Consider the following 24,028-nt stretch of genomic DNA (forward strand, 5'->3'; position numbering starts at 1 on the left):
ACATGTCTTTCCCTGGTCTGGGTTTGCGGGTTTTGGGTTTTGTCATTTCTGACTGCCTGGGTGCTCTGGTAGTTGTACTTTTCATGGTATTGCAAGGACACTGGCCTCACTGGCCATTTGAGAGGTGGGTGTGTGGCTTTAGTCACGCTCTTCACACGGGGTGTGGCTGGGTGATCTGCACAGAAATGTTGCTTCACATTCATGTGATGGGTTCTGGTGGAAGTCAATGAGGCTTTTAATAGAACTGACACCCAGCAGGCTGACCAGAAAAGGGCTAGAATTGAGGAGATTCAGAATTGTCCCTGGGAGGGAGACTTCTGGGTTTAGGGGGACTTTTTGGTTCATAAAAACATAGAATAGTAGATGGAGAAGGAACCTTAGGCAGAGTCCAGCTCTACCTCTTCCTTCTCCAGATGGGAATCCTGAACCCCAGAGGGGCTGATTGGTTTGCCGTGGGATGGAACCAGGACTTCCCACCTGCAGCAGCATGTTCTTTCCCCAACCCCATTTCTGCCTCTAGCACTTTTTTCATGAAAAGAATATTTAGATTCCTGTGTAGGGAAGGAAAAAAAAAATCCTCTGCCCTCTGAGTGTCTCCAGCTGGGCCTAGGAATTACAATGGCATAAGACAGATTAACAGGCGAAAAGAATCCAAGTTTTATTAAATTTTTACGTGTACGCGGAGGGCTTCACAAAAGAATGAGGTCCCAAAGAAGTGATCAGAACAGAAAGCTTTGGATCTTTTAGATAAGGAAATGGTACATCTGGGGAGAAATGGCAAGGCAAAGGGGTTTGGGTTAGGGGCAGTAAGTTGTGGGGAGGTTACTAAGATATATATTGGTAAGGGAAGTTAGTGGAAGAGGAGAGTTATTTTAGTGTATTTGTACAGATACATTTCGGTGGTGATTCCAAGTCTCTGGTGATAAGGATGTGCTTTTCTTCCTGAAACAGGGAGGGCGGGCACCTCTCTCATGGAAGCTTTTATAGAAAAGGGGAGCCTGGACCATTCTTGCATCTGCTGTTTCTTAAGCGCTTTCAGTTAAAAATAGTCAATATGCCAAAGCGGCATATTTTGAGGTGGCACGTTCTGAACTCCTTCGCCTGAGATCTTGCCTTCTGCACTGTTTTTTGGAATATATCTAATAACGTACTGATACCACGTATATGGCTAGGGATTTTTATGGTGCTTGTAATGAAATTAGATATTTATTTTAATTTTTAAAGCAAATTGAAGAAAAATATGAGTCCACAGGTAAAGTGAATGAGTAATCTGTTTTTCCAGTAGACTTCTATGCATGGTGTTTGTCTAACTTCAACCTAAGTTATCTTAGCCTGTGTTTGTTCTGACAGCAAATAAGCCATGATAACTGGACCTTATTTCACATGGGTAGAAACATGATAAAAATCTAAGTTTTGTCTGTACCACAGGACCCTTTAAATCACATTGATTATGCACACGATTTCCATATTTACTTCCTGAATGTGTGTCTCGACCCTTCAGTACTGTGTGAGGTTATGAGCCACCGTTTTCTGCCCACTATGCCCGTGTGGTGTGTCCTCATTCACAACATTGTCTTGCCTGGTCTGCTGCAGAGGCTTCCTGGCCTCTGGGGGGGGACCCCTGTATTGCATTTGCTCCAAAAGATGGTCTCTAGAATTCCTCTTTTAGTTTGCAATGGACAGGGTATTGGTTTTGGGTTGTTTTTTTTTTTTTTTTGGTCAGCTTTGCACCCATTTCTCTTTCTTTTGAAAACAGCCCTTGGATGTTCCTTTGAGGACCCAGCCCCGTTCAGTGAGTGGAGTCTGGGTAGGGCCAACCCCCCCCGCCCCAAGACTGACACTGTATTCCCCTGGTCATAGCATTTACATTGGTAATGGGTGATGTTGATTTTGGAGAAAGCTGCAGCTACCAGACCTTTGATGGAACTATTGGGGAAGAAGCATTCTCTTTGCACAGGGAAGCCTAAGCCCCTGGGATGTAAAGCTTAAGCTGTTGATGGCCATCTTTGCTACAGTGTGGAGAGAATCCCCGCGAGAAAGAAGTCAAGAAGGGGAAGGTAGTACTGAGATGGTATCATTTATTCTTTGGCACCAGCTGAGCCCGAAGCCAGATGCACCTCTTTACTTTCCAGTCGAGTGCACCAATACATTCTTTTTTGCTTAAGCCAGTTTGAATTGGGTTTCAGTCACTAGCAACCTAAAGCGTACTGGCTAATGCATGGCCACATCGCTATTGTCCTTAAAAGGTACTCATGCTTTTTTGTTACATGCGGAATAAATCCAGCCTCTTTTTGGCTTCAAGGCTTTTTATGATCTCCCCCATTTTAGTCTTTGCTTCCCACTCTTTTGCCGTACAGCTGACACTCCTGTGGTGGTGTTCTCGTTGGCATTTCCTGATGTACCTCGCATTTTCACAGCTCACTGCCTTTGTGCCACTCCTGCCCTCACCCACGTGGAATACTTTACCCTCATGGCGAGATCCTACGTATCCCTCAAAACCACACTCACATGTTACCTTCACGAGGAAGCCTTTCCTGGGCCCTGAGTCAGAACTAACTTGTGGCCTCTTTGTATTTTCCTGACGCTATTTATACCTCTATTACAACATGTCCCCACCTGTCTTCGCTCTCTAGTTAAGAGGTCAGCTTTACGTCCCCGCCCCTACTCCCAAGCCTGCAACGGAGCAGGCGGAGTACATGAAGACGCTCCACCAGGGGTCTCCCGGACAGTCCAGTGTGAATGTGCCGGTTCCCTCCGCCAGATGGCGCTTCACTTATTTTTGTTTCCCCGGATCACCGAGGAGGGCTGAACGCCCGGCACACAGTGGACACTGAATAAAGGTCTGTTAAATGGTGGACTTGGTCTCCTTTTGAAATGCTCTAACACTTTTCACTGTGATTTTCATAATATAAATTTGGGCTTCCACTTTGGGTGAAGGGCTGTGACGGCTGTTGGAGTGGTGGCTCTGGGCCTGGACGTGGTTCTTAGCGTTTCCGTTTGGCTTGATGATTGCTGCTGAACTTTCCTCTTTGAATCAACTAGAAGGTAGGAGGGAGAGAATGAGAAGAAAAAGTGGGAATGCCACCTGACGAACCATGGTTCAGTGGGCGCTCCCCTTCTCTCCTCCTCCTCTTCTAGAGCGAAATGCTGCTCTAGAAGGTCTCTTTCTAGATCCTCTGATGACTTCAGATGTTCCTGTGCCCCCTTCTCTCCTCTTCCTCCCTGCCGGGGTCCGTGAGCACGGCCCTAAGATCCATGAAACAGCAAGCTTACGTTTAAGAAGTGGGATATCTGCATAAATATGTAGAACACGCGCGGCATGAGTTATGCCTCTGTATTTATAGGGACACGTCCAACTTTTTGGTCTGCAGGTTCCCTGACAAGGCTGAAAGTAGCAGACTTTATACACATGGATTATTCTTAGATTAGTGGCCGCCACTGCTGTTTACAGATCCTGGCGATGTTTAGGACTCTGCTATTTTTAGATTCAACTAACATTGCCAAGGGGACACTCTGTGCCTGGCACTGTGCTAAGTTCTTTCTCTTACATGAATTCCTTTGTGTTTTTTAATCTTTGGAACAATTCTGAAATGTGTTAGTTATCTATTGCCACATGATAAATGACTCAAACTTGGTGGCTTAAAACCATAACATTATTATCTCATGGTGTCCGTGGATCAGGAATCCAGGCACAGTTTAGCTGGGTCCTCTGGCTCTGGGTCTCTCACAGGCTTGACTTGAAAAGACCCCTTGCCCAGCTCATTATGTGGTTGCTGGCAGAATTCACTTCATCTCTCCCTGTGGGCCAGAGGCCTCCCTGGGTTCCTTGCCACACAGACCTCTCTAGAGAGCTTTTCACGACATGGCAGGTGGCTTCATTGAGCTGAACAGGTGGGAAAGAGCAAGCTGGAGAATGCTAGTAAGATGAAGCTTACAGGCTTTTGCAACCTCATCTTGAAAGGGATGTTGCATTATCTTTGCCGTAGTTGCTAGGCCCAGTTCGTACTCAATGGGAGGGAATCACACAAGGGTGTGACACCAGAAGTCAGAGATCACTGGGGACCGTACTGGAGGTCTATCTATGACAGAGATAGTTTAACGCCCATTTTACAGATGAGAAAATTGAGATGCCGCTAGAAAAACAGAGATGATCGATGATGTATGTATATGTATTGATGAAAATTCATGTGTCTGAGCCGTATTTCTCAAGCGTAGGTTGGTACATGTTTTCAGCCTCCTTAGAGATTTGACTTTCCCTAGCAACCCACAGAATCTGCCCCTGTGTCTTCTAGAACATTGCTATGCAAAGTGTGGTTCGGGGACCAGCAGCATTGGTTTTGCCTGGGAGCTTGTTGGAAATGCAGAACCTCAAGCCTTGTCCCAGACCTATGGAATGAGCATCTGCATGCCTGGTGATCTGCGTGCACATTAAAGTCAGAGAAATGCTGCTCCAGAAGGTCGCTTTTCTAGATTGTCTGATGACTGCAGGTGTTCCCACGCTCCTCTGCCGGCACTGCTCGTTGCTTGCCCTTCAGCAGTAGTGAGGAATATGACCATGTATCACTGCACAAATTTGGAAAACCAGAGGAAATGAAGGCTTCTTGTCACCTACTGTCTTGTGTAACCAACAAGGGAAGAGGAATAAGGGGTCTCTCTCCGTAATCTTAGGTAGAACAGGAACCCCTGGCCTGCATTGTCACAGATGGCAGACAAACGTGAAAGTTGGCATTTGGCTCTGGAGTTAACTAGAGCAAATTGGTCCAGCAAGTGAGCCTTCCTAAATTATTTTATTTAGGCAAACTAGATGAATCTGCAAAGCATTATGCTATGTGACAGTAGCCTGGCATGAAAGACCACATATGGCATGGTTCCGTTTCTATGCAGTTCTAGAAAAGCCAAAACTATAATGACCCAAAGCATTTCAGTAGAGACAAGGCAGGAACTTACTACACGGAGGCCTGAGGGAGCTTTCTGGAGATGGGACTGGACTGCATCTTGACTGTGGTGGTAGATGCATGGGTGTGTATACATTTGTTAAACTCATCACAATGTACATTTAAATGGCTGAATTTTATTTTATATAAATTTCCATAAAGTTGGGGGGGAGAAAGGTAAGTAGGAGTTAGTAGTGTTGAGGTTGTGGTCCCAGGGTCCTGGGATCGAGCCCACATTGGCTCTGTATTCCTTGCTGTGCCCCTGTCCCCATTATATCCTCCCAATCAGGTGACCAGTGCATTATGACCCCAGACCCAGAGGCCGGTTCCCAGAAGGAAAAAGTCCTGCTGAAGCAGCAGACAGGGAGATTTGATTTATACTAATAAGCACATGGATAGGAAAAAACTTGACACTCCTGAGAAGTGAAAATGAGGCGGTTTGCACCTCCAAGGGGGATGTCACGTGTGAGCTAGAGAGTTCAGCGTGGGCACGTGGGCTGTGGAAGATTTGTAGAGCTGAGAAGAGCTGGACCTGGCAAGGCATCCCTTGCCGACTAAACGGACAGCATCCCCCAGGCCTCCCTTCTCTAAAACCATTGTCATTTTGGGAGACAGATCAGGCCCGCCTTAGTGTACAAAAGATCACAATCAGGTGGGGTGGGTAAGGCAGGAAACCTTAATGTAGTCGTTTATATGCCAGAAGGTTCTGACAATAGCTCGGATGTCACATGATAATTATTGACTTCACATGATTTTTTTTTTTCCCCTTTGAGAAAATTTTCTGAGCTTTTAGTGAGGTTTGATATAAGCGAAAGGATAGGATTGTCATGCAGATTGCATTGTTTTTTTCAAAATTAAAAGACCATTTTTTCCATTTTTTAAAAAAACTCAAATAATATAAAGTCATATTTCCCAAGGCTCAAGAGAAAAAAAACAAAAACAAAAATGTGAGGTCAAAAAAAATCACGATTGACAGTTTGGTGTGAATATATTCTCCCAGCCTTTTAATGTTGCTACAAACCTACATTTTTACTTGACTAGGACTGTACCGTAATACTGGCCTATAACCACCTTTTTTCACTCCTCAGTAGGTCATAGATCTACATGGATGTCAATACATTTTCATTTTTCTTGTCTTTTCAGGGGCTTCACTGTAGTCCATTGTATGAATGTGACTTAATTAACCAATCCCCTGTTGAGGGACTTTTAGGCTGTTTCCAATTTGCGGTTGCACTACAGAGAACTCTGGTAACTGGTTCTGCCTAGAAGTCTTTGCACACTTGTCCAATAATCTCTACGGGATAAATTCTTGGATGTGGACTTGATGGGTTGGAGAATAGATATCTTCTTAATTTTGATAAAATTTGACAAAATGCCATGCATAAATTTATCAGCTTGTTCTGCTTTCAACAGTGTGACAGAGCGTTCTTTCTCCCAAATTATCACCAACTCTGGGCTTTGCAGATCTTTGCTAATCTGATGGTGAAAAGAAACTTAAGTTATCTTAATTTGCATTTGTTTAATCAGCAGTGATTTTGGGTCCACTGTCAAATGCTTAAGGTATTTATTTTTTACTTATTGAATTATTAGAGCTTTTTATATATTAAGTATACTAGCACTTTGTCACATATTTTGCATGCAATTAAATCTTTCTGGTAACAGCAGAAAATATCCAACAGGTTTACTTACATAAACTCTGTCCCCCCCAAAAAAAGAAACCCCCACAAAACTGATGACTGTTGACACTCTATTAGTTTCCTAGGGATGTCATAACAAAATATCACCAACTGGATGCCTCCAAACAGAAGTTTATTCTCTCGCAGTTCTAGAGGCTAGAAATCTGAAGTCAAGGTGTTGGCAGGGCCATGCTCCCTCAGAAGCTTCTAGGGGGAGGGCCCTTTCTTCCCCTCCTTGCCTCTTCCAGCTGCTGGTAGCCCCACGTGTTCCTGACGTTAGACACTATAATCTCTACCTCTATGACATTCTCTCTCAACTATACCAGTCCTATTGGGTCAGGGCCCACCGTCATGACATCATCTTAACTTTATTACATCCGTAGAACCTATTTCCAAAAAAATTTGCATTCACAGATACCAGGATTAGGACTTCATATCTTTTTGGGGGACACATTTCAACCCATGAGAGACACCCATTATGAAGTGTCTGCTATTGCCAGCAAGCTATAGACTCTGTAAGGACTGAGACTGGGTCAGTTTTGTTCTATATTCTAATCCCGGTCCTCAGTACAGAGTCTAGCAGGTTGTGGGAACTCCATAGGTTTCTTAAAGAATTTGACTTTCAGGATTCTCTGTCCTTTCAGAAATTTAAAAGATGTGTACGGAGAACACAAGACGTCAATTCTTTGAGTTTACATTTAACAATTAAGATGCAAATACAAGTGGGGAGATCTGGACTATCCAGAAGAAGGAATGTCTCAACTTTCTGAATGAGTATGTTTTTTTTGTTTCTTTTTTTTATTATGTTAATCACCATACATTACATCATTAGTTTTTGATGTAGTGTTCCATGATTCATTATTTGCATATAACACCCAGTGCTCCATGCAGAATGTGCCCTCTTTAATACCCATCACCAGACTAACCCATCCCCCCACCCCCCTCCCCTCTAGAACCCTCAGTTTGTTTTTCAGAGTCCATTGTCTCTCATGGTTTGTCTCCCCCTCTGATTTCCCCCCCTTCATTCTTCCCCTCCTGCTATCTTCTTCTTTTTCTTTTCTCTTAACATATGTTGCATTATTTGTTTCAGAAGTACAGATCTATGATTCAACAGTCTTGCACAATTCATAGCTCTCACCATAGCACATACCCTCCCCAATGTCTATCACCCAGCCACCCCATCCCTCCCACCCCCCACCACTCCAGCAACCCTCAGTTTGTTTCCTGAGATTAAGAATTCCTCATATCAGTGAGGTCATATGATACATGTCTTTCCCTGATTGACTTATTTCACTCAGCATAACACCCTCCAGTTCCATCCATGTCGTTGCAAATGGCCAGATCTCATTCCTTTTGATGGCTGCATAATATTCCATTGTGTGTGTGTGTGTGTGTGTGTGTGTGTGTGTGTGTGTGTGTGTGTACCACATCTTTATCCATTCATCTGTCGATGGACATCTTGGCTCTTTTCACAGTTTGGCTATTGTGGACATTGATGCTATAAACATTAGGGTGCATGTGCCCCTTCAAATCACTCTGTTTGTATCCTTTGGATAAATACCTAGTAGTGCAATTGCTGGGTCATAGGATGGCTCTATTTTTTAACTTTTTGAAGAACCTCCATACTGTTTTCCAGAGTGGTTGCACCAGCTTGCATTCCCACCAACAGTGTAAGGGGGGTTCCCCTTTCTCCGCATCCCCGCCAACATCTGTCGTTTCCTGACTTGTTAATTTTAGCCACTGAATGAGTATGTTTTCCAAGGAGTGTGCTTTAGGTTCGCCTAGCACCTGTCTTAAGAATGAGTCTTTGCAAATATGCAGACAAGTACACAGACTAGAACCACATTTATTGACTAGAATTATTAGGTTGGGTTAAACAGAAATAAGACAGCAGAACACTTAAAAATCCCTCCATTTTTTTCTTTGTATCATAAAACACAATTGACAATTTATTTCATAACCATGGCAAATAGAGCCTAGTTTACCAAATGCCAAATTTGCTCCAGAAACTTACTTTCTAAATTATTTTTTGGCTCATTTCCAAAAATAATTTCCATTTACAGAGGACTCGCAGCCTCCAAGTTATCCTGCAGAATTCCTATATCTAATCTTTCTTTAAAAAAAAAATTCATCTCCTATAAAATATATTAACTTAAGTTACTTTCTTAAAAGTTAAACGTTTTTTCTAGGGATTTCTATATTTTATCTATAATGTCTCCACTCCCTCACACTTTCACCAAAGCTAGTCAAAAACAGTCATTTGAGGCTAGGCCTCGAACACGTGCTTTGCTCTACTTTGAGCGGCCATGGTTCCAGTCCAAAAACAATGGGCCAGTGTTTTAAGTCCTAATGTACAGCCACAGAGATGAGGTATTTTAATTAGAACAGAAATAACATTTTGATCTGGGTGCTTTATCTGAACTCATGCATAGTCCAAATGTAAAATTGAGCACTGAAGCCATTATTCAGATACATTCAGTTCCAGCTTCATGGGTTTGTGACCTGTGGAGTCCTGTGCTTGGTTTCATGCTCTGCTGTTGCCATCTTGAGTTTCTTAATTTTTGAATGGCAGGCCCCCACATTTCCATTTTGCATTGGACTCTGCAAATTATGTAGCTGGTACTGGACACACACAAAATCTGCTTTGACCTGAATCATCTGACTTGTAATCTCTGTTTTCATCTGACAGTGAAGACTGAGTTGTGGATAGTTCCCCGAAATCTCCTCCCAGGGTGAGATGACCCTGGTTCTAGAACGTTTTCAAAGATCTAAAAGTTGTGGGTCACGTGATTCCCTGGGAGAAATAAAGGAAGGAAACACACAAAGGTGATTTTTGTAGGCAAATCTGAAGAGTTAATGTTCTACCTTCAGTGAAATATGGGGGAATGAAGCACAATGTGATGTGTACCAGCCTAAGAACCTGTTTGTTTGAAGAGAAAATAGGTATGCCCATGTGCCAATAAGCTAAATATAAATACATTGCTCTGTAATTCTTCTATCAAAGATGATTTCAGCAATTCAAATCTGTGCAAGGCCACGCTCCACTGCTCTTTATAAGAATAATGAATACATCCTCTTCTGAATTAAAAAGCATCATTCTTCCTATTCTTCTTCAAAAGAATGGTGGGGAATAGTTGTTGTAAAAATGCCATAAAATATCTACCTTCCATTAGGACAGAGGATTAAACATTTCAGTACAGGGCATGGTCCTCTCTACAGGGGGACAGAGTGTGATTTTAAAAGGACAAGTTGTCAAGGAAGAGTTCTTTCTAGACCCCTTATGAGCCAGGGGAAAGGCTCAGTGGGCAAGGAAGCAGTGTTATCTATACCATCAAAGGGTTTTTGCATATACAAAATGAAGGGTTTGGGCTACACCGAAATTAAACAGGTATCTATTTAGAAAAATTTTAAGTTAAATATCTATTTATATCTGATTATGTTTAAACGTAGACACTGTTAACAGAGTTATTTCTAGGTAAAGTAGTAACTATACGTAATTTTAAAATACTTTATAAATAATGTAACAATCTTTCTCTACGGTTAAACAATGCTTCCAATAAATAGCAGAATATTTAGGAGATGAAAATAGTTTTTGAAGAAGACATTTCAATTTCTAGGAAATCTGAAGAATATGTCAGAGTTTCAAAGTCCTTTAAAACTGAGAGATGGCTAGGGCACGTAGTGTTCTTCCTAACTTGAAGTACTATTTAGATCTCAAAGACCTTCTTCCATTGAAAAAGAAAGAAAAAACTGCTTAGGCTAAAATTTAAAATTAAGGCATTTGGAAACAAATCCATATTTCCTAGAATGTCCTCTTTAATAATACACTTAAAAAAAAAAAACTCCACCAAACATTTTTACAAATAAGTACCTAAAATTCCAGTAACCCTAGAGGAGAAATTGTTTTTCAACTGCTGTTTGAATTCTAGGGTCGATGTGTTCTTGAGGATTTCACAACTTGGATAAAAAGTTGTGGGAGGGTTAGCCATTAAGGAAGAAGGGGGGAGGCAGGGAGGAAGATAAAAATGTAAAACAAACAAACAAACAAACAAAAAAGTCCCTTTAGTTTCCTCCTGTTTCCATAGTAGCGAAGGCTGGGGTAACTGTACTTGACATTTACTCTTGGGCAGAGTTGAGACGAATGGTTTCATCTCTGCTATTCCTCTTTGTAACCCTGCAGCCAGACCAGCAGGGAAGGGTCAGGATACAAAGGTTCGGGTTTTCCAGTGTGTTTGTGCATCTCAGTTGTATACTGTAAAAGACCCTAATTACAAAAGACAATGGAAAGGCTAAGTCTCCTTCCTTTTGCGTTTAGCAAATCGCTAACCTCTCCAGACATGGAAGGGGATGTTTGGAAGTGTCCTTTGGGGAATGACAGAAAGGTTATGGTGATGACATCTTTTTCTCTCAAGGGCGTGAGGAACACAAGAATAACCAAAATTGAGAGTAAACCCACATGAAAAGAGATGTCACCAATTACTCTCAAGAAGCACTCAATAATAAGGTAGTCAAATCAGCAGGCACAATGAGGAAGTAATGTGTTTAAACTAAGAATGTTCTCCAACATCACCGAGGCGAATGAGAAAAAAAGAAACCTGCGCGTAAGCCTAAAACCGAACGTGCCTGAGACAATCTGACATGCCAATGTTTTCTTCCTGTGAAGAGTTCAGCCAGGAACAGGGCTGTCTTTCTCAGGTGCCAGCCTTCATGATGTCCTGTTACATTTTAGATCCGAGTCCGATGACGGACATGCTGACTTAAAGCTTTAGGACACGAACGGGTTTTGCATTCTAGCCCGGAGAATTAGGCTGAATGTTTCTCTCCTTGTTTGATGCCCAGAACAAGGTGCAGGAACCAGTTAAACTGCACCGTCCATCCTTTGTCCCTGCAAACTTCAATCTGATCAAGGAAATACTTCTTAGCTTCCTCCTCATTCTTCCCCACTGTTAGGGCATCCCGAATATATTCGATATCTTCTTTGCTTGTTAACTGGGGCATTCCCGTCATCAGCATCATGGAGAACAGGATGATCAGCAGGTTTGTGTGGTGACGAAGGGCTAGGTAAGCCTTGACGCAGACGTCCTGCATAAAGGAAAACAAAGCGCTGTTACCGTTGTTGCATTAACTAAGTGGGCTGAAGACCATGGGGCTGTCCTGAAATTTACATGGCATTATCCTTTCCTCATGGGTGGAAGCCGTCCCAAAGAGGGCAGGTCCCCGGCCTCGGATGGAAGCCTTGATAAGAATGTAAGACTGTTTATACTTCTCTGAAGCACATTACTGTCCTCGCCTGTGTGCAGGCTGTGCTCAAGGGAAACTAATTGATACTCTATGTTTCATCTTTTTTCTTACTCTACCTTTTACATCCATTTCTTTCCTAGGACATTGAGGGTGGAAATTTCTGTAGTCTCTGAAAAGGGATGAGTCAGTTTTTTGAACACCATACTGGAAGCAATAAACTTTATGTAAGCGTAAATGTTTGCCAAGGGCTAATGGAATCCAGAGAAACGATGGAAATGTGGTGTTGGAGAATTTGTTTTCATCTTTATTTTACAATTTGTCCTATTCTAAGAAAACAGATGTATTAGCGTTTCGCTGACATGCAAAACTGTTGAATAAACTTGGGAATTTTAATACAAATTCTGAATACTGAGCGAGAAAGAGCGCTTTAAGCAAATGCTTTCGCTGGTGGCTTTTCCAAAAGCCTTTGAGCAGATGATACAAGTGAGTAAGTCCACTTAGGAAGCAAGGCATGCTTATGCCAATTAAATGGTCCCAAATTATAGAAGAAATTGCAAGGTTCTCAGTTTTACAGCATGAGAACAACCCAACCCTAATATCGTAACTTGGCAAAGATTACGTGTTAAAGAAAACTGAAGTTAATGATTACAGATATAGGGGCGCCTGGGAGGCTCAGATGGTTAAGGGTCTGCCTTCGGCTCAGGTCATGATCCCAGGGTCCTGGGATCGAGCCCCGCATCGGGCTCCCTGCTCGGCGGGAGTCTGCTTCTCCCTCTCCTTCTACTGCTCCCCCTGCTTATGCTCCCTTTCTCTCTCTGTCAAATAAATAAATAAAATCTTTAAAAAAAAAACCAAACGATTACAGGGCGCCTGGGTGGCTCAGTTGGTTGAGCGACTGCCTTCGGCTCAGGTCATGATCCTGGAGTCCCGGGATCAAGTCCCACATCGGGCTCCCTGCTCAGCAGGGAGTCTGCTTCTCCCTCTGACCCTCTTCCCTCTCGTGCTCTCTATCTCTCATTCTCGCTCTCTCAAATAAAAAAAAAAAATTTTAAAAAAAAAACGATTACAGATATAAATATTTCAAATAAAATACGGAGTAAAATGCTAAGAGAATAATACACTATCACCAAAGACAGTTTATTCCAAAATTGCAAGGATAGCTCATCATAAGGTACTGTATTAAAACTCACTTCTGATTTTTTTTTTAAGATTTTATTTTTAAGTAACCTTTATACCCAGCATGGGGCTTGAACTCACAACCCTAAGATCAAGAATTGCATGCTCTACCGACTTGAGCCAGCCAGGTGCCTCCGCTTCTGATTCCTTAAAATTAACATGTTAATATGTAACTAAAATGTAATGTAAAAGGTAAAATTGTTAGTATTTATTTATTTTAAAGATTTTATTTATTTATTTGACGGGGGGGGGGGCGGAGCGGAGAGCACAAGTAGGCAAAGCAGCAAGCAGAAGGTGAGGGAGAAGCAGGCTCCCTGCTGAGCAGGGAGCCCCATGTGGGACTTGATCCCAGGAAGCTGGGATCATGACCTGAGCCGAAGGCAGACACTTAACCAACTGAGCCACCCAGGTGCCCAAATTGTTAGTATTTACAAATAACCTCACTGTCTCCTGGGAACACTGAGGGGAAAAAACAAAAATACGATAGTAACTAGTTTTCATTAAACTAGCTTTTTATAAAATTAATACATAGGATGCTATAAATCAGAGCCACAAGTTAGAAAGTATAGTGAAAAGACAGATGCTGTGAATAATGGCAACAAAACCCCCCATGATTCCTGGGATAAATACATACACAAACCCTGCAGAGCCCGTTTTTTAAACATGTAAAATTTTACTGAGAAATGTAAGTGAAAACTTGAACATGTGGAGTGATGTAGCATGATCCTTGGAGAGAAGACTGCTTATTATAAAGATGCAAGTTCTTCTCAAGTTCATCTATGATGAAATTTCAACAAAAATTCCTATTGGATATTTAAACCCAGATATGGTTTTAAGTTTGGAATCATGAGAGCCCGAGAGAACATTTTGAACAAGGACAGTAATGAGAAACAGTGCTTGGCATGTGAGATACTAAAACATATTATAAAACTACAGTATTTGAAACTGTGGGAAACAGCACCTACTCTTCCCCCCCCCAAAAAAAGATAACACATTTTGTAGCTGAGAATGGAAAGTTCACACGGATCTGAGTACATGCCACATATAATGTATACCAACAGTGACTTCTCCAATTAGGAGAAGATCTATTATTGGATAAATGGGGTTGGTACAATCGGCTCATCGTTTGGGGGAGAAATAAAGCTTACGCTGTGTAATATGTGAAAATAAATTCCTGATGCTTTAAAGATTAAATATGCTACCTTTCATCTTTTTTCTTACTCTACTGTTACGTCAATTTCTTTCCTAGGAAATTGGCAAACATTTAAATAATCATAGAGTGGGAAAGGCCTTTATGAAGATCACTTTCCAATTTATAAGGCAAAGGTGGAGAGATTATGGAAACATTACTGAGGGGAAAAAATAGCTATAAACAACAATAGACGGGATAAACAGCAAGAGAAAACATTTGCAACACGACAAATCACTTCTTCCATTACTGGCCCCCAATAGCTCTTACAAATCAGTAAGAAAGAGTGGATAAATAGTTGGCTAGACATATAAGCCAAGGATATAAACGTGAATTCACACTATAAGACATAAAAATAGAGAATAAACATGAAAAAATACATTACCTCATTAGTAAACAAATAAATGTAACGAAACGAGATGGAAACATTCACCTACCAAATTGGAAAATCTTAATTTTTTTTTAAAAAGAATAATATCCAATGCTCACTTTTCATGGGCTGACAGAAGGTGGGAATAGGTATAATTTTACTAGCGGACAATTTGATAACATGCATCAAAAGCTTTAAGTTACTAATAAGTGTTCTAGAACTTCATGGTGGTGGTGGTTACGTGACCGATGCCATTCACCAAAATTCAAGGAAGGGTACACGCAAAAAGGCCCAGTTCTGCTGTAGGTGAATTATGCCTCAATAAACTGGATTTTAAAAATGTCTATATCCTTTTACCCGGCAATTTCCATGCTAGAAATTTACCTTTAAAAAAAATTGGATCATTTTTGCAGTACTCGGTCTACAAGAATATTCAGCAGAATGCTGTTTAAAAATGCGGGGCCTTGAAGGTAACCTCGATATCCTACAAGTCGGGGTTGATAAAAAGGATTGATGAGGGGCGCCTGGGTGGCTCAGTTGGTTAAGCGACTGCCTTCGGCTCAGGTCATGATCCTGGAGGCCCGGGATCGAGTCCCAAATCGAGTCCCACATCGGGCTCCCTGCTCAGCAGGGAGTCTGCTTCTCCCTCTGACCCTCTTCCCTCTCGTGCTCTCTCTCTTTCTCTCTCTCTCAAATAAATAAATAAAATCTTAAAAAAAAAAAAAGGATTGATGAGAGTCCCTCCAGCCACGTGCTTTCTAACTGCTGGAGTGAGATTGGACAGAAATATGGAATGACAGTGTAATAGTGTCTGAGTTAAAAAGTGGGCATGAAACAACACATGTAGCGTAAGCCCATGTTGGTAAACGAACACAAAGTATTTATAGAGAAAAAAGACTATAAGGTTAACAGGCCAAATGTTGAGGTAGTGAGTTTCCTTTTTGCTTTTGGATGATCTTGTCTGTGTCACTTGCACGTGGCCGGCTGAGAGCCGCAGTAATGGTGGTCATGCCTGTGTCATTCCGTACGGCAAGGCTGGACCATGGACGCATCACCCTGTCCAAGTAGAAAAGCCCATGGACTATTCTGACATTAAGCAAGACAATATATATAAAATGCCTGGGCCTGGGGCTGGCACATGGTGAGCGTTCAATAAGAAAGAGATCGTCATCTCCTTTCCCTGCCTGGAGGGGAGATCGCTCTGTATCTCCTCTCTGCCTACTTGTCCTGGAGCTGGAGACTTCCAGACCCAAAAGCCTGGGCTGTTCCTGCCGTGGCCCCAGTGCATTCAGGCTCTTACATCCTTAATGACTCCACTTATGGCCAGAAATCACTAGCTTTTGCTCATCCAGAGGACCCACCGAAGTCGCTCTCATTTCTTGGTAATTACACAAGGGCAGACCTCACCCTGGGGCAACTGGCTCATTAATTGGTCAGCTCACACGATTTTCACAAGGGCATAGATGGGAGATGCCTTTTGATTTTGAATTAGAGTACATTCTGATTTCTAATTATTTTCTAGCCTTCTGTGCACTGGGAGCTCCAGGCACACCCCTTGCTGTCTGAGCTCACCGTGTGGTCAAACTCTTTAATAGAAAATTTTTGAGAAGGAAAATGAATCTGGGGCCAATGTATTTTAACACCAATCTGTAGGTGCTCAGTGTATATTTTTAAGTGGCAAACCATGGATTCACTCGTCACTGTAGCACACGGAAATGTATTAAAGGAAAAGAACTGTCTTGTGTCTCTGTCTCTCTCCCTCTCTCAGGGCAGCTCATCTACCTAAGGTTTGAGGTTATTCAGTTCTGATTTTCACTGTGTGTGAAGGGTCATGTCTATGAGGAAAAAATTTCATCCCCAAATTGCACGCCCCATACTGTTCAGGCACAATGTGTAAATTCGGACTGGCAGTGCAGACTTGGAGCCTTCATTAGAGATTTAATTCTCTTTGGCTCAGTGACAGTATGGAGTCGTGTTACAAGTGCAGTCACACTTCGCTGCCTGGATTCAGCTCTTGGCTTTATTATGGACAAGCTGCTTGTCATCAGAGAAATCACTTAACCTCTCTGGAGCTCAGTTTCCTCATCTGTAGAATAAGAAGAATAATAACAAGACCCGTTTCATAGGGTTGTGGTGAAATTTAAGTGCTGTGTGAGTGGTTGGCAATTATTATTAATAGAATGCGAAGTTGCATTATTGAACACACACTTCTTGACGCGGAGGTGGGGAGCAAGTTGGAAGCGGATGGTGGCCTGGCTGCATCTGCAGGTGGTTCTCTGCCCCCTCAAGCCCCAGAAGTTTCATTTCTGCCCTTTGTACTCAGCCACGGGGTGTGTGTGAGAGCGCCCTGGCTATGCTGCCTTGGGCCGGAGGCCTGCGGTTTGAGGGGCTGAGGATGTGGCCTGGGGAGCTCAGGGGGGATCACAGAACACAGAAGTGACTGGCTGGAGCAGCAGAATTTTCCCTTCTGCCAGGATTGCCTGACACTGACCTTAAACATCCTCTCTCCTCCTCAGCTGCCTGGGGAAGGCTGTATGATATGGAGTGGAGAAGAAGGGCTAAAGGAAGAATCTGATTTCAGGAACTCGCTGTAATGTACTTGTTAATGAGCGTGAATGTGGGGAACGCTGAAATATTGTTACTGTTAGCCGGAACACTATCCAGGAGTAGTTAATAAATAGGTTGAGCCTACACAGCACATAAGCTCTTAATTTCATAGTTGATTCAAATGCCTTAATTATAGTATCTAGTACCAAAGGAAAGGCTTGTCTTCACAAAGCTACCACTCCTGTAAGTCTTGGGAACAAAGGAATTCATTACCATTTCAGAGTCAAAACTTGTTATTTCGTTAACTGGGCCCAAAGTAGTTCATTAAACAGAAAGCTTTCTATATACAGTCTACTAATTTCTTTCTTCCTTTTTTTTTTTTTTTTAAAGATTTTATTTGAGAGAGAGGAGAGAGAGCGGGAGTGAGTGCAAGCATGAGCAGGGGGGAAGGGCAGAGGCAGAGGTGAATGGGATTCCATCCCAGGACCCCAAGATCATGACCTGAGCCAAAGGCCTTAACTGACTCAGCCACCCGGGTGCCTCAGTCTACTACTTTCTTAACCACCAATGAGCTCTGGCTACTTCAGACTGTCCAAGGTCATAGGGAACAGGCCTAGTTTTTCTTAAACCAAACTCCTCCATTCTCATCTAGAAACAAGTGGAAGTGAAATATTACCGCACACACATATCGACAAAAATGAGGAAGTAACCCCAGGACTACAAAACAGGAACCCCAGGGCCGAGAGGGAGAAAGAGGAGAAAAACTCCCAAAGATTCATCAATGAAAAGCAGTGTCCGCACCCACTGACTTTTTCTAAATAGTAAGGCTGCCTCTGTCTGCTAGAGGAAGGAGGCAGTAGAGAGAAATAATATTTCTGTCAGAGAGGATTTTATTTTGTTTTGTATTAAAAAAAGATCAATGAATTGGTTTAGGCGATGCCTTTAGAAGTTATTTTGGCAAAACTGAGAGACACCAGTTAGCAGACCTAATAATGCAGGAGGAAGCATTTTCTGGTAAATCTGAAGGAAGAGTGTGTTTGACACTTGGCTGTGCATTTGTTGTGTTTGAATTAGGAATCTTCTAAGGACCTCTTAAAAATGATTCTCAGACCAGCTCTGTCTACCAGGGGAAGGGCTGTATTGCCATGTTCTCAAATACTTAGAAGCTCCTTAGAAACCTACAGGTTACAATTACACTGTCCTTCATTAGTCAGATATTCAAAATGGACTGTCTGTAGGGGTATGTGTGTGTGTTCTAGCCTGTTCCAGAAAGGATTGAAGGTGGATTATCTGGGTACACAGAAGTCAAAATAACATTAATCTGAAGTGGGTAGAAAAAGGAAAGGAAGGACAAAGGAAATGATCACAGTGGGTTTGGGACAAAGACCAGTTCAACGCTTATACGTCACAAACGCTATATACTTGCTATGGGCGATCTTCAAATATATCTGTAGCCAAAGGGAAAATCAAACCCCTTACTTCATCCAATGTTCAGAGGATTTTAAGAAACTATTTGTTTAGGAGAAACACAGACTTTCTAGAGACTATGACCTAATAGCGGTTTTGCAAGAGGATCTCTATAAAGAGTACACTTTTTGTAACATAGGGAATAACACCCTCAATAATACTCTTCGGGTAGACAAAACAATTCTCTACAAGAAACTAAACATTGAGAGAAGGTGCCAGTTGGGAAGTTATTCTTGATGTTTAAAAGTCACGGGGGTCCGCTATCTTGGGCACCGAGTGACCCTGCATGCTGGCGGATTAACACATCAGTCCAATTCAAGGCCATCTTCTGAGGCTGTGTCTGGGGCAGATTCCACACTAGTGGATTCCAGCGCCTACAGATGACAGACGCTGGACCCTTCTCTGAGGCTATCTCCCAGTGGATAGCACAGTCCTGAGCATCTGAAACGGGCCTGGAGAGAGGCAGCTGAGCTTGACCTTGTTAATGGTCCAGGGTGCAGATCCGAAGAGGGAGTCCTTTCTCAACTCAGTGTTTTATGGGCAGTTCGACACATAAACTTGTCATCTCCCTGTTGACCTGTAATAGGCCTCTATTACAGTCATTTGTGCTTCATCAACTGAGCTCCAAATGACTTCTTTGCTTGCTCTCTACCCGCCCCTCCCTCCATCCAGCCCTTGCATTGCCTCAAACTGGATGCAATTTTCCTTCCTTGACCCAAATTTCACCACACATTCCCAGCCATACCTGTGTTCCATCCATAGCGGGCAACTGTACTTTTTGTTCCTAAATACTGATACTAAATACTGACTTCATGCCCCGGCTACTGTTACTCTTTTTGCCTGGATGTTCCTTCCCTCCCTGTATCAGCCTCGCAAAATGGAACTGATCTTATCCATCAATGCAGGATAAGAACCCTTCATTCACAGTCCCTTTCTATCCCTCAAGGCAGTATTATTCATGGCTTGGTCTGCAAACCACTTTTGAAATCCTTGGAACAAAGCTGTGTGTGTGTGTGCGTGTGTGTGTGTGTGTGTGTACGCCCGCATGCGTGCGCTTGCCTCCCGCTGTGTGCTGGGGCTGTGCCTCTCTGCTCCTTGTCACCCGGGCCCAGCACAGAGTCTGGCACATTGTTGCTAGTCTGCAAACCCAGGATGAATCAATGCTGAATGCGCAGCAGGCAATTTTGGCAAGAGTCATTGCTTTAAGAGGAGGGTGGATTAGGGAACAGTCATCCCGGAAGGGGACTCAACCATAAAGGCACCTCGCCTTGCGAGCACGGTCCTGAGCCTTCTGCGGGCCTGGCACGGTGCCTGAGATGTAGCAGATAGTACGTGTGTGTTGAACTAGTGTGCTCTCTTGGATACGGAAAAACAGGGCCTGGTGACTACCAGAGGACAGAGCAGGAGGCTGAGAGAGCGCAGCCTGGCAGGTGGTAAGTACAGCGAGTTCTCAGTGTAGACGCAGGGTTACCAACAAGAGGAAGGGCGGTCAGAGGGCTGGGGTGGGGAATACCGGGGAGGGGCCGCAGTCCTCAGAAGTGTCAGATGCTAGGGTCCCTGTGGCGGGGGGTTAGGGTAGCACTTGAGGTTCCAGCAAGGCAAATGGCAGGAGGAAGCAGGGCCCCGGTCCTAGAGGCAGGTTAACAAGCAGGGCCCTGCTGGAGAAACTGAGGCAGAAATAGTTGAAAGAACCTGGGATCCAAGATGACAGCGGAGACAGTTCTTAACAACCCAAGTCAGGACTCTGCATGGAGACCAGGCGCGGGGCTGAGCCTCCCCAGCGTGGGGCCCGCACTGCCAGTGGTGGACACCAGGCAGGGCCTGATAAAGCTGGCTCCCAAGATTAAAGTAACACAACGAATGGGTTCCAGAACTCTCTCCTATAAAACGCTTCTTAAGAGTGACATCTAGGGGCACCTGGGCGGCTCAGTCCTTAAGCTTCTGCCTTCGGCTCAGGTCATGATCCCAGGGTCCTGGGATCGAGCCCCGCGTCGGGCTCCCTGCTCCGCGGGAAGCCTGCCTCTCCCTCTCCCACTCCCCCTGCTTGTGTTCCCTCTCTCGCTGTGTCTGTCTCTGTCAAATAAATAAATTAAATCTTAAAAAAAAGAGTGACATCTAGGGGCAAATGCCTTTTAAGTGTGCTCATCGAGCCACCTGTTTCACATAGATGTGCCTGGGAAGGTATTATTTGGTTTCCCTGGTTTCTTTAGCTTTGTGTAACATACATTTGCTCAGTGCCTACTGTGTGCCAAGGACAGGCAGGCACTGCCCCTCCACCCTCTCCCCTCTACTCTGCCCTCTCTCCTCCACGACCCACTGAGTGCTCACTATGCCTCAGGCCCCACAGGAGGGATTCAGGTCAGACGTGGCGCAGCTGCCACAGACTCACACAGACAGGGATATGCTGTCCCAGGTGCAGGGAGGGGGCAAAGGATAATGCCAGGGCCCCCACGTAGGAGACTGCTTGGAGGAATGACATGGAAGCGGAGACCTGAAGGGTGTCCCAGGGAGAAGGCCACCGCGACCCCGACCGAGTGAGAGAGTGTGGGGAGAGTGCCATGGGGTCCAGCTGGAGAGGGCAGGGGCTCCCTGAGTGGAGCCTCGTAGGGCAAGCTTAGATACTCAGGTTTGATTCAAAGTGAGGTGAGAAGCCACTGAACAGTTTATAAGGGGTAACACTGTATCTATTGCTTCAATTCCATTTTTAACCAAATCCTGATTAATTTACAACCTTCTCAAAGGCCAAATAATAGAATGAAGGAAAAACACTCAAATGTTGACGGTGTTATTTTTGGAAGGTGGGTTTTTAGTATCTTCCTGATATTTTTAATATTTTACTGACTTAAAACACATTTACTGCTTTTAAAATTAGGAAAAAGCCCCCACGTTCTTAGATCAAAAAAAGGGGGAGCCAAATTTCCTTTGCTAATGATACGTGTTTGTATGTCATAGAGGTTCTAAAACCATTTAGTGAAATTTAAAGCACAGTGGTTCTAAAATCAATTGTCAGTGGGTAAAACATGGTTTTGTCTTTTCACTCTTTTGGTAAGGGAGAGATTTTTCAAAGGAGACTTTATTTATCAAAATCATCATCATTGACATGTTTCTGTTGAGCACCTGGTGTCCAGGATGCTGCTCCGAAGGCTAACGGATGTTCTTGGTTCAAATAGTAAGCATGCCTTCGTTTTGTGCCTTTTTGTCTGATTACAGCTTGCTCCTGAAGCCAACCCTATTCTAGAAATAATTTATTAAGAGGGTCCTGGGCTCAACAAGTATTTTGGAAAAAAGGAAGAGGGGAGATAAAGCAGTGCCTTCCTCTTTCAGTTTCCAGCCTTTGAGCCTTCAACCCAGCCAGGAGCTAGGTATGTTTTCATGTCTTTGTGGAGAAGGCTCACCTCACCCTTAATGAAAAGTGGGTCAGCTTTTCTTCACCCTCCCTAACAGGTTATTCAAATGTGCTGCGTGCATTAATGAACCTTACCATTCCAAATTAGCGGTCTGCTGGAAATGAGGACACCTTTGATTCAAAATGTAAATATATACATTTCCCAGCCTACCTAAAAATGGCAGCTTTATTATACAAGATCCTGCGGCGCTATTTAGAGAGTTTAGAGATGCACTCCCAGAGCTTGAAGGACTTTTCGTCTCAAAAAAAGGAACATAAAACTAAGAAACAGAAAAACTTCCAGAAGTCTTGGTAGTATGTTAAAAAAAAAAATTGTCACAAGGTCTGAGTCAAAAGTTGAAAAACCTGCTACTCATCTTTGTCAGGCTGAAACTTTAGGAAGCCTGTATATGTGTAATTGTATACACTCATGGGTATGTGGTCAGCTTTTTTCCCGTTGTGAGGGAAGAGTGTGGGGATAGTAGTGGGGGGGGCAGACAAGGGGGCAGGGTGGGGGGGGCAAGCCGGCAGAGCTTGGACCCCCTCCCCTTGCTCTTTCACCAGAACAAGTCTCCTTTTTTGTGTTTTGGATATTGCTGCTGTGCTTGAGGTCTCATTTCTGAGAGGGCTTCTCAGCTTAAAAGTTTTCAAAGTTAGAAGACCCATTGCGATATATGTGACACCAGAGGCTGTTGGGTACTGCATTTCGGCCGTGCTCTAGGCACTGGGATGAGCATCCTACCTATTCCATTCAGATAATCCCCCAAAAGGCCACATGAAGTAGGTCTTCCTGTTGCCATTTTTTTTTTTACAGAAGAGGAATCCAAGGTTCTGAACAGATGAGTACTTTGTATCACATGCGGAGATACTGAGTAGCGGGCCAGGATTCAAGCTCATTTGTCTGCTCCAAAGCCCATCCTTCAACCACAGTGCTGTTCTGGATCTGGGCTTAAGGCTCAAAGTCCATATATTCGCAGACACTTAAACTGCAGGCCTGTACTCTAGAACACAGACACGTAAGTACAGTGAAATTTATGAAGGTGTGTTTTAGCGGTGCACACTGCCCAGAGGTCACTTTGGTGAGGGAGGTCGTAGCGGTTTGGGAAAGAAGCCTTGGTCACAAAGGACAGAGCAATGGTCCCAGACGGAGAGAACAGTGCAAAGGCTCCCTGCAGAGGGTTGTTTCTTTGGGTCGAAGCTGCCTGGGACAGGGAGCGACCTTTCCTTGGCCTCCCCTGTCCAAATCTTCATTAAAGAATATTTTGAAGCTTAACAATGAAGAAGAGTAAAGGGGGAAATACTGCTGAGATTTTAGGGGTGGCATGGGCCCTGTGGGGGGTCCGCAGGAACAGGAGAGACGGTCATTCTGGGGGAAAACCACTGACCAAGAGAAAGAGAACACATGCAGAGACGCCAGGAAAGCCTGTCGGTGAGGACGGACTCCTGCATGCCCGACTCGCAGTGGCATGATTGCTGCTCTGCATGAGGCTATGCAGATGAACCCCCTCCTCTGGGAGAGGAGAACTGAGGGTGCCCCTCTTCTTTAAATGGTAAAGTTCTTCAGGTTTTTTTTTTTTTTGAACCATTTTTCTCTTTCAGGAAGTTGTCAAAATATGTTTTTTAACTTTAAAGAAAAACAGGACTGAAATGTGTCAAATCCCTGGAAGTAGTCTGAAATCCAGTTGAGTTTACACAGAAACACACACAGCCCCCCCAAAATCCTAAGATCATCTGGCCCCAGAGATCTCAGTTTCTCTGATAACACTCCCGGAACTGTGGGAGGATTAAGTCGTGTAATCAAATCGAAATCAGCCAGGAGAACGAACAAGCACAGACAGCTTTCAAAACAATACACATCTCCCAGTTCCTGTTGCACCGAATTGCAGGGCCTGGGCCACCTCCCAAGGATCATGGGCCACTCAAGAAGAGACTCCGGAAAAAAGATTTGTTCCTGAAATGCTAATTGCAAACCAAACTGTGTTGAAGAGGCCCTAAGCCTGGGGGACGGGGCTGGGGGGGGTCTTTAATGGGGACCCAAGGCAC

The 24,028-nt window shown here is 43.6% G+C and overlaps 1 protein-coding gene across 5 annotated transcripts in view; it reads right to left on the reverse strand.

Annotated features, from left to right (window-relative positions):
* Positions 1–8,436: 8,436 nt before the first annotated feature.
* Positions 8,437–24,028, reverse strand: part of PIK3CG (phosphatidylinositol-4,5-bisphosphate 3-kinase catalytic subunit gamma) — a 34,630-nt gene continuing 19,038 nt past the window's right edge. For 4 of the 5 annotated variants that reach the window (XM_025872650.2, XM_025872651.1, XM_025872649.2 and 1 more), the window contains one exon: positions 8,437–11,692. In XM_025872650.2, coding sequence (XP_025728435.1) covers positions 11,414–11,692 — 279 coding nt within the window. In that variant the 3' untranslated portion in view covers positions 8,437–11,413. The remainder of the gene's footprint in view (positions 11,693–24,028) is intronic. The other variant, XM_073898662.1, reaches the window with a different exon arrangement.

The sequence above is a fragment of the Callorhinus ursinus genome, unplaced genomic scaffold (genome assembly GCF_003265705.2).
Source record: "Callorhinus ursinus isolate GAN/ISIS: 27379988/994484 unplaced genomic scaffold, GSC_fseal_2.0 scaffold12, whole genome shotgun sequence".
NCBI lineage: Eukaryota > Metazoa > Chordata > Mammalia > Carnivora > Otariidae > Callorhinus > Callorhinus ursinus.